The 16,012-nt window shown below is 45.1% G+C and overlaps 1 protein-coding gene across 1 annotated transcript; it reads left to right on the forward strand.

Moving 5' to 3' along the window:
* Positions 1–354: 354 nt before the first annotated feature.
* Positions 355–3,346, forward strand: LOC120662796 (small nuclear ribonucleoprotein-associated proteins B and B'-like). The gene is made up of 2 exons (XM_039941872.1): positions 355–1,289; positions 2,981–3,346. Exon 1 carries the CDS (start codon positions 482–484, stop codon positions 1,277–1,279), a length of 798 nt encoding a protein of 265 aa, XP_039797806.1. The 5' UTR covers positions 355–481; the 3' UTR covers positions 1,280–1,289; positions 2,981–3,346.
* Positions 3,347–16,012: the final 12,666 nt, after the last annotated feature.

Consider the following 16,012-nt stretch of genomic DNA (forward strand, 5'->3'; position numbering starts at 1 on the left):
CAGAACAGTTGAGTTTGAATTTTTCCGATTTTCTACGATTTTATATCGATTTTACAAGTTTACTGTTTAATGGGCCCTGTACGCCAGGACCTAAATGTAATTTTTTTTACATTTAGGTCCTGTCGCCAACTGGATGGTCGATAGTCGCCCATTAGGGGGGCGACAGACACCCATTTTTGAAAGTTCCATATTCGGCATATATTTTTATAATTTTGTTTTTTAAAATATAAAAATGAAAAAAAAGGCAGCCGAGAAGGCCTAGGCACACCTTTCAATTTTCACCCCACGGGCCCAAAACTAACCGACATTACAACAGGCCCACCAGCCCACGACAAAGCACCGATTCTGCGAGACCAACTCAAACGGACAAACCCCTCGAAACCCTCTCATATTCATCCCCGCCCGCCGCCGCCTCCACCCCCTCCTCGCCGAAACCCTAACCCTACTCGCCGCGGCCGCCCTCCCCCCCGGCGACGCCGCCATGTCGAACCCAAAGGGCTCCAAGATGCTCCAGTTCGTCAACTACCGCATGCGAGTGACGATCCAGGACGGCCGCCAGCTTGTGGGCAAGTTCATGGCGTTCGACCGCCACATGAACCTCGTCCTCGGCGACTGCGAGGAGTTCCGCCGCCTCCCGCCCTCCAAATCCTCCAAGACCACCGGCGACCGCGAGGAGCGCCGCACGCTCGGGCTCCTCCTCCTCCGCGGCGAGGAGGTCGTCTCCATGACCGTCGAGGGCCCGCCGCCGCCCGACGAGTCGCGCGCCAAGGCCGCGGCGGCTGGGGGTGCCCTCGCCGGCTCGGGTGTCGGCCGCGCCGCTGGGCGCGGTGTTCCCACCGGCCCGCTCCTCCAGGCCGCTCCGGGCCTCGCCGGCCCTGTTCGGGGCGTGGGTGGACCCGCCCCTGGCATGATGCAGCCCCAGATCTCGCGGCCGCCGATGCCCAATCTGTCGGCGCCGCCGGTGGCGTACCCGCAGGTTGTGCGCCCGCCGCAGGGGATGCCTCCTCCGCATATGCGACCTGGAATGCCGCCGCAGATGCCGATGCCGTTCCAACGTCCGCCTGGGGCGCCGCCTGCGCCATTCCCTGGGGCACCCCCACAACAGTTCATGAGGGGACCCCCGCCGATGGGGCCGCCACAGATCAGGCCCGGGATGCCGGGTCCTCCACCCCCTGGAATGAGGCCTGGGATGCCTCCGCCGCCGTACGGACAGCCGAGGCCAGGGATGCCGCCCCCGCCACCTGGCCCGCAGCAGCCTGGACAGAACCCGCCGCAGTAGCCTCTTACCTGTAAGTAATTCTCGCATCTATAGTTGTTAATTGGTGTTTAGGGTTGATTTTTTCCTTTGAATTGGTGTCATGGTTAAATTTGCATAAGATTTACTTAGTTTGTTTGATGCTTAGTTAGTTTGTTTTGGTTAATAATAACTACACTTAGCAGCAATAACTGGCTGATGCAATTCATCTGTTACCTTCTGCTGCGAACTGTAATTCTGACCTAAGAACCATTCTTGTTACTATGCTACAATTTGCAATGGCACTGCCATTATGATCACGTGGAAGCAATTTTCGTTTGCCCACTTACAGGATAAGTGAATTTGCTTGCTGCTCTCGTACCACTATGCTTATAAACCCCTTTTGTTTTATAACTTCTTATTTGAATTTCTACATACAAGTGCAGTTTGCAAATTCTACTTCGAAATTTCATTGTTTGATGCTACATTCTACTAAATTAGTGGATGCTGGTTGTTTTAGTTTGCTCCTAGATAATTTATTATTTACATTTGTAACAAGGTTTAAAAAAAACGCTAGACGCTAGGTGAACGCTAGCCTATGGTTTAAAGTTTTTTGTGATTAAACGTAGATTAAACGTCTTTTGTAATTAAACGACACTGTGATTAAACGCAACGCCAGGCCAAAGTTTAGAGTTTAATCAAGATTAAACATAGTTTTAAAATGTTTTTTAAAACAGGGATTTGTAATGTTTGGAGGAACAACATGGAAAGAGAGTATAGCTGTTATTGTGGTTTCATAAAGGTGCTCTATTTCTGCCTTTTGTTTCTGGGCAGGGTGTACCATGCAATTTCATGGAAAAGTATGAGGGACTTTTGGTATCATTCGTTTGGTTGAACAGGAATTATGTGGAGTACTAATATAATTAACTATGCTATGAAACAATGCTAGGTCGTTGGGGATACTTTTTCAAAAGTATTTGATTTGAATGAAGCTGAGCAACGAAGTTTATTCTTCTTGGCATTGTAGCTTATCTTGCATTTCAGCAATAGCCTTCATCACTAAAACTACTTTGGATTATTAATTAGTAGATCCTTATGTGATCACAATTTAGCATAGCTCTTTGATTTTAGTCTATCAGTTCTCCGACGCATAGAAATCTAATACTCTGCACAAGCATAACCCATCTTGTTTATTATCACAGTGCTGAGCCATTTTAGTATTGAATATACAGTTTCCTATAAGTAATCTATATGCACTATATGGATAACTGACAGTGCCCATGTTTATTGTAACCTTGTCGATCTCTCCATAATATGTGCAGCTTTCATGCTTATCTTTGCTGATATATCTTCTGTCCAAGAGTGTTATACATAAACATAAGTAATTGTAGAGGGATCACATGACAATATCCACCATGATATAATTTGTAGGAATGTTTTAAACCTTCAGGGCCTGTGTGGATGTGGTGGACTGCGGCCCAAATATCCCCTTGAGAACCCAATGATGTGGTTTATGTCGTAGTCTGTGGTTGTTTTCTTGTAGGTAAACAGCATCCAGCTGCAATTTTTGGTTGCCTGATAGCCAACTTGTTGAATCTGAGCTGATTGAGATTGAGTCCATGTCATGCCAGATATTCTTAGTTCCTTTGCATCGTCTGTTTAATTTGCAAGATATGGTTAGATCATTGCTTGTCCCTTTGCATGCAATATAATATTTTCTGCTGACTTTGTGAATCTTCTACCCAGGGATAAGCTTCTTGGGGACGCACAATGGAAGATTTCACGAGAAAGGATCGTAATTGCACCTATGGAAGACCTGTGGAATTCCACAAATGCTTCGTCATTTCTGTCTCATATCCAGCAGTAGTTTCGTTTCGGTATTGTGAGATGAGAGAAGAGAACCTTGTCAGTGTGTACCAATCATCCTTTTGATGTGATTTGTGAGAGGGGACTTTTGTTCTGATGCAATGTACGTAAAGTGGCCAGGGCCTGTTTTAACTGTTTGGATGTTAAGTTAGGAAATATGGATAGCTTGTTTCATTATGTCTGAAGTCTGGATAATTGACTTGCTTGTCACTGATTCAAGTTGCCTAAGCCAATGTTTCTCTCGAAGCGGCATACTTTCTGTGTTTGGTCATGGAGCGACATAATTGCCATAGAGAAAGGATCACCACATAATTTTGATTTTGATTTGTCTGTGTTTACTAAGATTCTAGCCAGTAGCACGAGTAGGAGTGGTAATGGGTCTCTTTTCAGGGCTCAACTTGGTCTTTAATTTTTTTTAGCTCAAAATTGTATAGAATTAGAGTATGGTCTTTTTAGTGCCCAGCTCTTAGATTATCCAGATCAAATTTGACGGTCCTTTACCACCCCTAAGCACGAAGGATTAGGAGTTGTTGGTTCCAAGCGCTAACTTTAGTCTATGTCACGTTATAGAGAATCTTAGTATTTAAAAGTATTAAATAAATGTTAATTATGAAACTAACTGCAGGGCTCTAAGGTTAAACTGCGAGACGAATCTAATAAGGTATATTAATTTATGATTAGCGGATGGCTACTGTAGCATCACTGTAGCAAATTATGAATTAATTAGACTCATTAAATTCGTCTCGCAAATTAGCACTCAACTGTCAAAGAAAAATTAGAAACAAATTTTATTTAATACTCCAAAATAATAAAATTCTTTTTGATGTGACTGGAACTTGAATAAAATTTCTGATAACAAATAAGATCTTAGTGAAGCTAGCCAACTGACATGTGAGGGCTTCACATGTGAGCGCGAGGGGGGACGAGACTGAGACAGGCTCTGTTGGAGGCTTTGCCGAGCGTGAGTGAAGCCAGCTGCACCGCAGCCAGCCACCGCTCCGGCCGTCAGCGCCGGTCGGGAACGAGCAGCTTTGCCGTGAGGCCAACAGGAAAGAGAGACGCTCCATGACCCACCAGTGATCACTCCATTTACCGTCATCGGCTTTGCATGGCCTGGCCTGCACGTTAATGATATTTGGAGCTCCCTGTCGTGTTCATGGGCTCTGGAATGTTCCCGGGCCCGTTGCGAAGCGACGACGCTGCACCGGCCCACGAGCTCCGGCTCTCCCTGGTCACGGAATTGCAGCTCTTTAACCGTTCTCCGAGATTTGGAGGGGGTTGAAGTGAATTGGAAGAGTTGTGACATGTGAGGGATCAAATCCTCAACAAATTTAATCCCCCTCAATTTATAAAAGAAATTAACCGAACAAACCTTTAAGAATTCAAGGCTACTCACTTGAAGTTTCGCTTTGAATAATACACGCCGAACCGCAAGCAGTTCATGATTTTTCAAAAAAAAAAAAGTTTCGCTTTGAAAAAATATACATACTCTGAAGTTAGGAAATCGTCGTGTGTGGTGCAACCTGCCTCAAATGGACCAACACATACACACTGATTGATGATATGATAGAGACATGCTTAGTGGCTACCGTACCTGCTCTTCCTGATTAAGCACATCAATTGACTCATGATGGAGTCCTCACTGCCACTGGCTACAGGAACGAAAACTCGTACATTCAGCATTAAACAATGAGCGGCACACATAAACTGAGTACATACCCAACGCCAAACCCTAGCATCAAAATGGTTCTTGAACCTTGATGATGACGCTGTTAGCTTCTGCTGCGCCTGGCCAGTCAGAGCAATAATCTGAGCCGTCCTCCTCCTCCAACCAGCAGCATGTGCAGAGGAAAGCAGCTGCACACCTAGCTGCCACATCCAGAACAGTGGGCTGCTCAAGATCGTGCCAGTGTGATGCTACTGATCGGTTCAGCGATTGCTGCAGACCAAAGGAAGCAGCAGTACACGGAAAATTTACCCGAATTAACTGGCAGCAGTCACTGGCACAGTGGCACGAGGTCGGCCTATTTTTTGCGTCCTTTTTTCTGCAGGGCAAATCGCTTTCCATGGTGTTGAATGCTCTGCCGGCTGCTAGCTCTCCCCTCTGTACGGCGGCATTTCACCGCTGATGAATGAAACCTTTTTTTTTTTTTGCGGGTACCGCTGATGAAACCTTGTACCACTTGCAACTCTGTTGTGACACTTGTGCGCACGAAGTTACATGGGCACGCAACACGGTCTGCTGGCTGTACATGTCCAAGGACAGGTCGAGTCCTCTCCGGGACAGAGCCGCTTGCAAGTGATAGATCATCGATGGAGCACCTTATAATAACTAGTTTGTGAACTTTGATTATAAATGTGACATGTTTGAATATTTGGAAAATAATGAGCAGATTCGTATCGGAATAGTGATATACTGGTGCGTTCAGATTAAATGTGCCCAAAGAGTTAGGGACTAAGTACGGGCGCCCCGACGCTTACATGCATGGACCCATACTCAACCTAATACACGCACACAACTTTATCCCTGTGAGCACCTCGAAAGACTGAGCCGGCAAATCTTGAGCACCCCGAAAGACTGAGCCGGCAAATTAATCTTAAAATTGACGAAATTACCATAGGTGCCTTACTATCGACCAGCACGCCAAGGAGATACTTGTGTGCCCAAACTCCGAAGGGTTATTTATTTATGACCAAAGGAAGTGGGTTGGAGATATCATGTGATGATCACAATTCACAAACAGGACAATATTAATGGTTAATGCCATCATTTATCCCCCAACAAAATGGCAGACCAAGATGAGACGTGCATGACGTAATGCTCCGAATCAAGCTTTCCTACCATGGCTATTTATTTATTTACTATTATTATTTTTTGAAATGGCCACCGTGGTTAGGCGTGCTAGCTTACGGGTGGTCCGGCCGTCCGGGTCGGACCATATGGCCATATGGGCGGCCCCTGGAAGCTACACACGGCTGAGGCTGATCTTGTCGTTTGTTTGCACGGTGCGATCACTCATCAGCTAGCACGCACAGTAGCTATATTCTGCAGGCCATCATTTGATTCCGAATCTGACGGACGGATGTGTACGAGTACGATCATATTTATATCTTTGCAAAAGGCACCGTGCCCCAATGTACATGTATACCATATATGTATGTATGCACGTACTGTACGACCGTATACGTACTTCACGATTGCTCATCAGTGGTAATCACAGGACTATGTATGCACGGCACTATTGTTAAATTTTCTCCTTTTCTTCCACCATTTGAACATTAATTTGAACTTGTTTGCGATTTGGAAAAGTCATGTGTGCAATTTGCCTAGATGGGCAACACGCTGACAGAGGGACCCAAAAGATTGTGTCGCAGATACACATTTTTTTTAGAGAAAAAAAAATAATATTAAGTAACTATGCTCTGAACTTGGAGATGATCTAGCTGGCTACGTACTCCTCTTGAATATTAAGTACAATCACAGTGGGATCCTCACTAACTACAAATAATATTCGTCCTTTTTGGGGCCGACACCAACTAATAATTCTTTTTTGCAAATTCGAGCTAATAATTGGATCTCTCTAACTGGTTGGTGTTAGTCCCACTGGACTAGATAGATGGAATGCAAGATCGCTCTGGACTGGCCAGTAGTGTTAGGTTGCATCATGCATGCACGCGCGTGATCTCCATACATCCATGCATCATCGCGGTTTACATGTCATCACCTGTATATATATTCGCTGCAACTAGCGAACAATGTTTTTCTCACACACCAAATCAGCACCAGCATCAACCAGACAGTAGTACTTTTTTCACACAACAAATCAGCACCAGCCACCAGTCACAGCCAGCCGAATAGTATGTTTGGCCAAATTAACAATATATATACTCTATATGTAGGGCTACTGGCCTATATGGAGCTTCATCAGCTCTATATTCAGATTTAAATGAAAATGTTTCAGTTTATTTCAAACCTAAAGTTGGGGAGGTTAGTTGGGTTATTGCAGGTTCAAAGACTTTTGGTGATTAAAGTGAGTGTGTTCAACTTTCGTCTTTTTTTTTAAAGTCTATATCACCCCCTCGCATATGGAGAGTGGACTACATAACCCCCAACCTATAAAACGGTCTATATCACCCCCTGAACTCTCCAAAACTGGTCAAATTACCCCTGAAACAGTTTCGAAAAATCATAGTAAATCACAGAAAAAATATAAAATAAACAATCCAATTGTGTTGGACTCCAAATGAGTAGATCTACACAGTGAACATATAATATGATATGCTTTAGTATATTTTTATAGCTATGAAGAAAAACATAGATCTAAAGCTACAACAAAAAATATACTAAAACATACCATATTATATGATCACTGTGTAGATCTACTCATTTGGAGTCTAACACAATTGTATTTTCCATTTTATGATTTTTCTGTGATTTACTATGATTTTTTGAAACTGATTTAGGGTGTTTCAGAAAATTCAAGGGGTGATATAGACTGTTTCATAGGTTGGAGGGTTATGTAGGCCACGTCCCATAGTTGGGGGAGGGGCGGGGATGATATATATTTTTTCCTTTTTTTTGGATTGATGGTATACTGTCATCGTTTGTTGTATGACGTGTCGTAGCACTTCAGACTCACGAACAAAGCTGTTACTTGTAGATATTATAGGTACAATTTTCTCATTAAATTTACATGAGACTTGTGGAACGCTACAACACCATCCACAAATAATGGTATAGGCACATTATTTTCCGTGCGGCCCTTTTTGAAATATTTCAAGTAAAGTGCCAAATAATAGTGTGGCAGCTTATTTCTAGCTACACGCTGACCGATTTCATTCTTCATGCCACTAGTTCATTGATCTGAATAGTTAGAGCCAATCAGAGCCGTCCTCCAACGTAACCACAACTAAACAGAGAAAAAGGCCGAAGGTAAGGACACTGTTCATTGATCTGAATGTTGGGATAATGATCTGTGAGCTTAAACAGTAAGCTCATTAAATAAATGAAAAGTAAAGTGGTAAGATAAGCTAATAAAGGAAAATCAATGAACGGAACGAACATTCCCGTGCCGTCCTGATCAGGGACGGCAACCGACCCAACAATGGCGGTTCTCCCCGGTGTGCAACAAGTATAAATAATGAGGTGAGAACCCCGCTCAAGGTACTGATCACCTGGACGTTGCCAACACCGGGGAAATCACAACCGACACACGCACACACACTAAGAACACATACACAGAGGCAAGTGATGGGAGGCCCTAGTGACCAAGGTATGTGCATCTCATGACATTCTTGTGGTTCCTTTTGATCTAGAGATCCTAGAATATCTAACAATGGCATCACGAGCAAGGTTAGCTTCAAATTGGAACCCTCTGTTTATGCTAAATACCTCTGTCATGAAGTTTTGCGTCCAAATCCTGCAACCCGAAGCCCTAATTACCCAAAAAAATCCCCACTGCCGAAACCCTAACCCTAGCAAAATCCCCAAATCCTAAGGAACTTTAACCCTAAGATCTAAAGAGGAAGGCGGGGAGCTTACCTCAAGGGCCGCCATGGCCGTCACTAACGGCGAGCGCGCGCCCGGGACTTGGTCCTGAGCAGCCTCGTGGGCCCCCCGCACCGGCCGACGCCGACCCCACGCGCGCGCCATGAAGCCGAGGTGGCCGTCCGCTCGCTAGATCTGACGACCGCCGCCGTCGCCGCTGCAAATCGGGGGCACGGCCGGCGGGTGCCTTAGGGCACCGACGAGCGGTGCTCGAAAGAGCTGCGCGCCGGCCACGGCCGCACTCTGGTGAGCAAAGCTCGGCAGCGCCTCCACCCCCTCTGGCGCGCGCCGCTCCGACGACGCCGTCACCGTCTCGCTCGCCCGGAGCCGCTGTCGGGTGAGAAGAGAGAGAAGGGGAGGGATAAAATAACTTAGGGTTGGGGGGGGCGGCCGGGCCGCCTTTTATGCGTCGGGGGGGGGGGGGGGAGGCGCTGGCCGTCGGATTTGATCCGACGGCTGGCACGCGTCGGCCCCGGCTCAGGCCGTGGCAGGCCGGCGGGGAGGTTGAATTCCCGGCCCAGGCCTAGGTTTTTGGGCCTAAGGCCCGGGTTTTGGGGGCGGCGCGACTGTTTTGGACCAGGCCGAAATCGGCCCAGGTCGTTTTAAACTTTTTGGGCCAAATTTTGTTAATATTTTTGTTGACACCAATTTTTGACACGTGTCAAGGAAGCTGATTCATATGAAGGGAAGATGGCCGATGGAAGTCCGTCCGATGGGTCAGGAGAATATTCTGCGAAGAAGCTGATCCGCTAGCTCCGGTGCTCGGCCGATGGAGAGTTGCCGATGAAGTCAAGGAAGGAGAAGAGGATCCGGACTCTACGAGAATCTTGATGATTCGGTTGTAATATTTTAAGTAGTTTATCTTTTAGATAATCTTTTCTTTAGGGTCAAGTAATGTTTGTCTTGATCGGTTAGGACTTGATAGCGCTAGGCTATATATATCAGTTGTAAGGGACCGGAAAAATTTGATACACATCTAATACAACAAACTTTACAATTTCTTTGCACTTTTTTCGGCGACTTCACCTTTTCTTTTTTTTCGACGAGTTCTTTGAAGTTGATCAAGGACGCCTCACATTCGAGCGACTTGATTTGCTGGTGAGTTTTCGTTTTACCGAGTATATTTGAGCTTTAGCTATCGGGTGCATCGATGTAGCTTTGTTCAAATCTATTTAAAAGTTATCGAGTTTATCTGGACTTTGACTTCCGGGCGCATCACTGTCGTCTCGTCTAGATTTATTCACCAATTATCGATATCGGCTAGATTTGTAGGTTTTCCTATGCTTTTTGGCCATTATCACATCTAAAAACATACTAGATCGGCTTTAGGTTTTGGAGTAACACTTTTGTTATCTCAAGAGCCAGTTTAGATCTGTTTTTAGCTCACATCATCTGAGTTACACATTCGTAGCTTAGATCTTGTCATACATACGCAAACGGCTGTTCAAAGCCAGTTTTGTCGTTTAGTGCATCGGCTGATCCTGCCGATGCGCTCTTTTACTACGCGCTTGCATTTAATATCTTTTTATCGTCTATAGTATCAGCAAAGCTTGCCGATACGCCCATCTGAGAGATATTTGGAATCTCAGTCGATACGCTCTCGAATTTGACTTTGTTTTCTCCCTTGTCAATTTCAGGTCAAATTGACTGGCACGCTTGGTTGACTTTCCGTGACTCGGCGAACACTTGCCCTAGGATTCCAGTGTGTTGATGTTTGTGTCAACACATCTTTTGGCACGCTCGATGGGACCAAAAGCTTCAACATGGTGGAAATGACAGATAAATCTGCAGTTAGTGAAGAAAACTAGATTCCTGTTCCTGAAGACAAGCTCGAAGAAGAACAAAAGAAGGAACATAAAGAGCTGGTGGAGAGATTCAAATGTGAATGCCTCAAGTCGTACATCGTCAACAGATCTGGTGAGGTGATCAAGAAGTTTAATCTTCCATCTTTCCAGCCATTGACAGAGGCTCAACGTGAAAGCAAGATGATAGACGCAGTTGGCCAAGCTGTGGCACAAGCCTTCATCAAGAGTGCAACAGTTATGGGCAACACAGTGCACAATGCGGTGGTTAAGACTTTTGCTGAAGGCATGTTTTCAGGGTGCATGGATCCTTGCTATATACAGCCAGATCAGATGCAGTATGTTCTCTTGGAAATATCTATGGCAGCAGCCCTGTTGGCTCAGAATAGCCAGGCAGGAACAAGCAACAGTCAAACTCCACCCCAGATGACTACTGCAGCATCAGCGGTTACAGCAGATTCTATATACTCAACCACGCCGCCGATTGCTACAACTGTGCAAGATGGATCTGCGTCTGTATTTCCTAAAGGATGGAATCCTGCTACTGGGTATGGTATGCATCCGGATTTCTTTTCTACGCCACCCAAGATGCAGTTTAATGCGTCGGCTTCTCAGCCGATAGCCTCTCAGCCTGATCCATCGATCGTTCAGCCGATGGGTGCACAGCAGGATGCATCGGCAACACAGCTGAATGCACAAGGCGCATGGAGTCCACAACAGATGGCACAAACTAATACATCGGTGCCACCGTCGTTGACCCCACAGCAGCGTCTTGCTATTCTGCTCCAACCCCAGTCTCCTTCAGAAGTGTTGTTGTCACAATCTCCGCATCAGAAGGGAATCAACTGGGTATTCCACAATCAAGCAACCGGACAGATACGTTGTGTTAGTGTACCATACATGGAGGCTACTGGGCAACAGTCGGCTAGTCCATCAGCTCCACAGCCGACGATGATTTAGCAGACACCCAATCGGATAGCTCAGCAAATACATCAGATGCAATCGGCTAGACAGCCGATGAACCATGTAGCTCAGCAACTTGCGATGATGACCAATGCAGCGAGCACGGTTTCCCCTCAGCAAATGCCAATAGTTGAGCCGCAAGTTGATTGGAGCACAAAGATAGCTGAAGTGATGAGGGAGCAGTTTGGTTTGAGGCCAAAGCAACAATCCGTTATGTACAAGACTCCCTATCCTCTGTCTTATGATCAGATTCCTCACCCACACAAGTACAAAATGCCTGACTTCACAAAGTTCTCAGGGCAGGGAGAAGTTTCTACGATGGAACATGTTAATAGGTTCCTTCTATAGTTGGGAGAAGTGGGCAACCATGATGCACTCAGAGTCCGTTTGTTCTCCTTGTCTTTGTCTGGATCGGCCTTTGCTTGGTTCACCACTTTGCCAGCAAACTCCATATTATATTGAGCCCATCTAGAGAGACAATTTCATCAGTTCTTTTTCTCTGGGATTACTGAGTTAAAGTTGACCGATTTGACCGGCTTAAGACAGAGAAATGATGAATTGGTTGCTGCTTTTATCCAAAGGTTCAGAGATGTCAAGAACCGATGTTACAGTTTGGTTCTATCTGATCCGCAGTTGGCCGATGCAGCATTTAATGGGCTCTTGCCGCACATTAAAGATAAATATGCATCGCAAGAGTTTGAAAGTATTAGCCAGATCGCAAGTCGGATGATAGGAAAGACTCGATCCTACGAGTCCAAGAAGCCTTTTCAGAAGAAGATCAACTATGTGGAGTATTTTGCTAATGATGAGTCTGAAAAGGAGCAAGAAACGGTCGCATCGGCTGAGTGGATACAGAACAACAAAAAGCCGGTGATGTGTTCGTTTGGGAAGAAAGAGCCTGAGTAGTATGGGTTTGACATCACCAAAGTCGACAAGATCTTTGACTTGTTATTGTCGGAAGGGTTGATCAAGTTGAAGCCATATCACAAGATTCCATCGAAGGACGAGATCAAGAATATGAAGTACTGCAAGTGGCACAACGTCACATCGCATGATACAAATAAGTGCAAGGTCTTCCGACAGCAGATTCAGATGGCTTTCGAACAAGGGAGATTGAAATTTGAGGCTCCCAAGAAGATGATGAAGATCGACGGGCATCCTTTCGCCACAAACATGGTTGATGTGGCCAGAGATGAGGATTCTCCTCAAGCCAAGATTTTGATATCGTCATCGGCCAAGAGATCTGGGGCTGTTGATCCTAAAGTGCAGATAGCAGCCGATGAGGTCAAAGGAAAGGGTCCGATGAAGGATGTTGGACGTTCATCGACACCACGTAGACGTGTCACGTCTCAAATGCTGTTGAATAAGTTTCAGCGTGATCGTGAAAGGCGGCAGCGTAGAGAAGAAGAGGAGCGACGCGAGCAAGATCGTTGGAGGTGTCCTTTCTTTGTCTACTGCTGGGAAGAAGGGTTGACATTGCCATCGGCGTATGATTGTCCCGAGTGCAATGGTCAAGGCAACCGATCATATGAAAAACCACGTCATGAACCCTATCGACGTGAGCGCACTCCTGTGCATGATCGGCTAGGAAGAAAGATATCGGTACATGATCAACTAGGGGGCAGGACCATGCTACGTGATCCTGCTAGAAGAAGAATACCTGCACACGATTGGCTAGAACAGGTGGCCGATGACAGAGTGCAAGATGATCAGCCGATGCAGAGAGATCCAGAACGTGAGCCTGATCGCACGGATCAATCTCAATGGTGCCTAGGGGATTTGACCAGGTCTCAGAAGCGACGTATTCAGAGGTTACGCCAGCTGGAGATCATTGAGGAAGAACAAGAACAAACTCTGAACGAGAAAGGAGTCAAATCACAAATTTGGCGTGTTAAGGCTAAATCCGATGATGAATCGGCCAGTGACAATTCTACACCGATCCAAGCAGTCGGTTCTTCAGAAAGTTCCTGATGGATGAGTTCCTAGAGGAAGAATGGAAGTTGGGGCATGGGTTTATGTCGGCCGATTTACTAGAGGAAATTGATATCGGAGATGGTGATAGACCGAGGCCGACGTTTATTAGTGCCAACTTGGATCTCAAATACAAGCAGGAACTGAAAAGTTTATTAAGAGAGTACAAAGATTGCTTTGCTTGGGAATATTATGAGATGTTTGGCTTGGATAGATCTATTGTGGAACATCGTTTGCCTATAAAATCGGGATATCGGCCATATCAACAAGGAGCGAGGCGATGTAATCCTAAGATTTTGCCAGATATAAAGGCCGAGATTATACAGTTAATTGAAGCTAATTTTATTTGGCAGTGTCGTTATGCCGAATGGATTTCTAACGTGGTTCCTGTTTACAAGAAAAATGGCAAGTTGCGGGTATGCATTGATTTCAGGGATCTCAACAAGGCTACGCCGATGGATGGTTACCCTATACCGATAGCTGATATGTTGGTAGATGCTGCTGCTGGGCACAAGGTGATCAGTTTTATGGATGGTAATGCTGGGTACAACCAAATCTTTATGGCGGAAGAAGACATCCACAAAACTGCATTCAGATGTCTGGGACATCTCGATTTATTCGAGTGGGTAGTCATGACCTTCGGACTAAAAAATGCCGGTGCTACGTACCAGAGAGCCATGAATTATATCTTTCATGAATTCATCGGCAAAATTGTGGAGATATACATTGATGACGTGGTTGTGAAGTCAAAGGGGCACCAAGAACATTTGGCCGATCTACGTAGAGCTTTGGAATGCACCAGAAGACATGGTTTAAAGATGAATCCAAACAAGTGCGCTTTTGGTGTATCAGCTGGCCAATTTTTGGGCTTTATGGTACATGAGCGAGGGATTGAAATTAGTCAGAAGACTATATCAGCCATCGACAAAGTTGAAACCCCTACGATGAAGGTTGAACTTCAGTCATTGATCAGCAAGATTAATTTTATTCGAAAGATTTATATCTAATCTGTCGGGAAAAATTCAGCCGTTCAGTTCTTTACTAAAGTTGAAGGCCGATCAGGAATTTGTATGGAGAGAGGAACATCAGAAGGCATTGGATGAAATCAAACATTATCCGGTAAATCCTCCGGTGTTGGTTCCTCCCCAAAAGCACAAACCATTTAAATTGTATTTATCGGCTGATGAGCGTGCTATCGGATCGGCCCTTATTCAAGAATTTGACGGAAAAGATAGAGCTATCTATTTTGTGAGCAGAAGGTTGCTGGATGCTGAAACCAGGTATTCTCCTGTCGAGAGATTGTGTCTTTGCTTATACTTCTTCTGTACCAAGCTTAGACATTATTTATTGTCGGCTGAATGTGTTGTTGTGAGCAAAGATGATGTTATTAGATATATGCTCTTATTGCTGATTTTAAAAGGGAGAATAGGGAAGTGGATTTTGGCATTATCAGAATTTGATTTGAGATATGAATCGGCTAAAACAGTTAAGGGTCAAGCCGTAACCGATTTTGTTGTGCAACATTGTGGACCAGAGCTAAGCATGGTAGATCTTGTTCTTTGGACTTTATTCTTTGATGGATCTTCGTGTGGAAACAATTCTGGAATTGGTGTGGTGCTAATTTCCCCTCGGGGGACAAATTTTGAGTTCTCATTTCCGATTGAAGCCTCTACAACCAATAATCAAGCTGAGTATCGTGCTATTCTCAAGGGGATTCAATTACTTCGAGAAATCAAAGCCGAAGCTGTTAAGATTTTTGAAGATTCTATGCTGGTGATCAATCAGTTAGTTGGGGAGTATGAATGCAAAGATGGTATTTTACAATTATATCATGAAGAATGTCTCCGGCTGCTGAAAGAATTCAAGAAGGTAACCATCGAGCATGTTCCCAAATTTCATAATAGTGATGCAAATCGGCTGGCTCAGCATGCTTTAGGATATCGGCTGATGGAAGGAATAATGGCCTTGGAGTTAACAGCCGATGATTGAAGGAAAGAGATTATTGATTATCTGAAAGATCTATCCAAGAAAGTGAACGGAAAAATCAGATTCTAAGCAATCAAGTATGTATTGTTGGAGGAAGATTTATATTATCGGTCAATTGATGGGGTTTTGCTCAAATGCATTGATAAAGAAGAAGCAAAGGTGTTAATGGGTGAAATTCACGAAGGTGTCTGTGGATCCCATCAATCGGTGAAGCGTCCCCTCATAAGAGAAGACTTAAATGTATTACAAATATCAGTCCCAGGAGGCTGATACACATTTATTACATCAGATAGTACATCACCGTTCAACTCTACGCGATAATGGGCAGTGAAGCGCCACTATCGCGAGGATAACAACTAAAACCCACACAACGACATTAACTACGAAGAGGTCATCAGAGTCCTGCGGCATACGGAGCTTCCTGCGGGTGACCCTATCCACAGGAAAGGTTGGGTGCAGGACGGAACCTCTACTCAATGTCTTCGGGAACGAAGTCTGGACCTTCCTCTGTAAAAGTTAAGAATGGGGTGAGTACAAACGTACTCAGCAAGTCCAACCACACCCACGGAGGGGGTATAAACAGAATATAATGCATGGGGTAAACCAAGGATAAGGCTAGGGTTTAATTTGCGGAAAGCTAAT

Source organism: Panicum virgatum, chromosome 2K (assembly GCF_016808335.1).
Source record: "Panicum virgatum strain AP13 chromosome 2K, P.virgatum_v5, whole genome shotgun sequence".
NCBI lineage: Eukaryota > Viridiplantae > Streptophyta > Magnoliopsida > Poales > Poaceae > Panicum > Panicum virgatum.

Bases quoted from the DNA above. Each gene is read 5' to 3' on its own strand.
- LOC120662796 (XM_039941872.1), top strand. From the start codon at position 482: ATGTCGAACCCAAAGGGCTCCAAGATGCTCCAGTTCGTCAACTACCGC.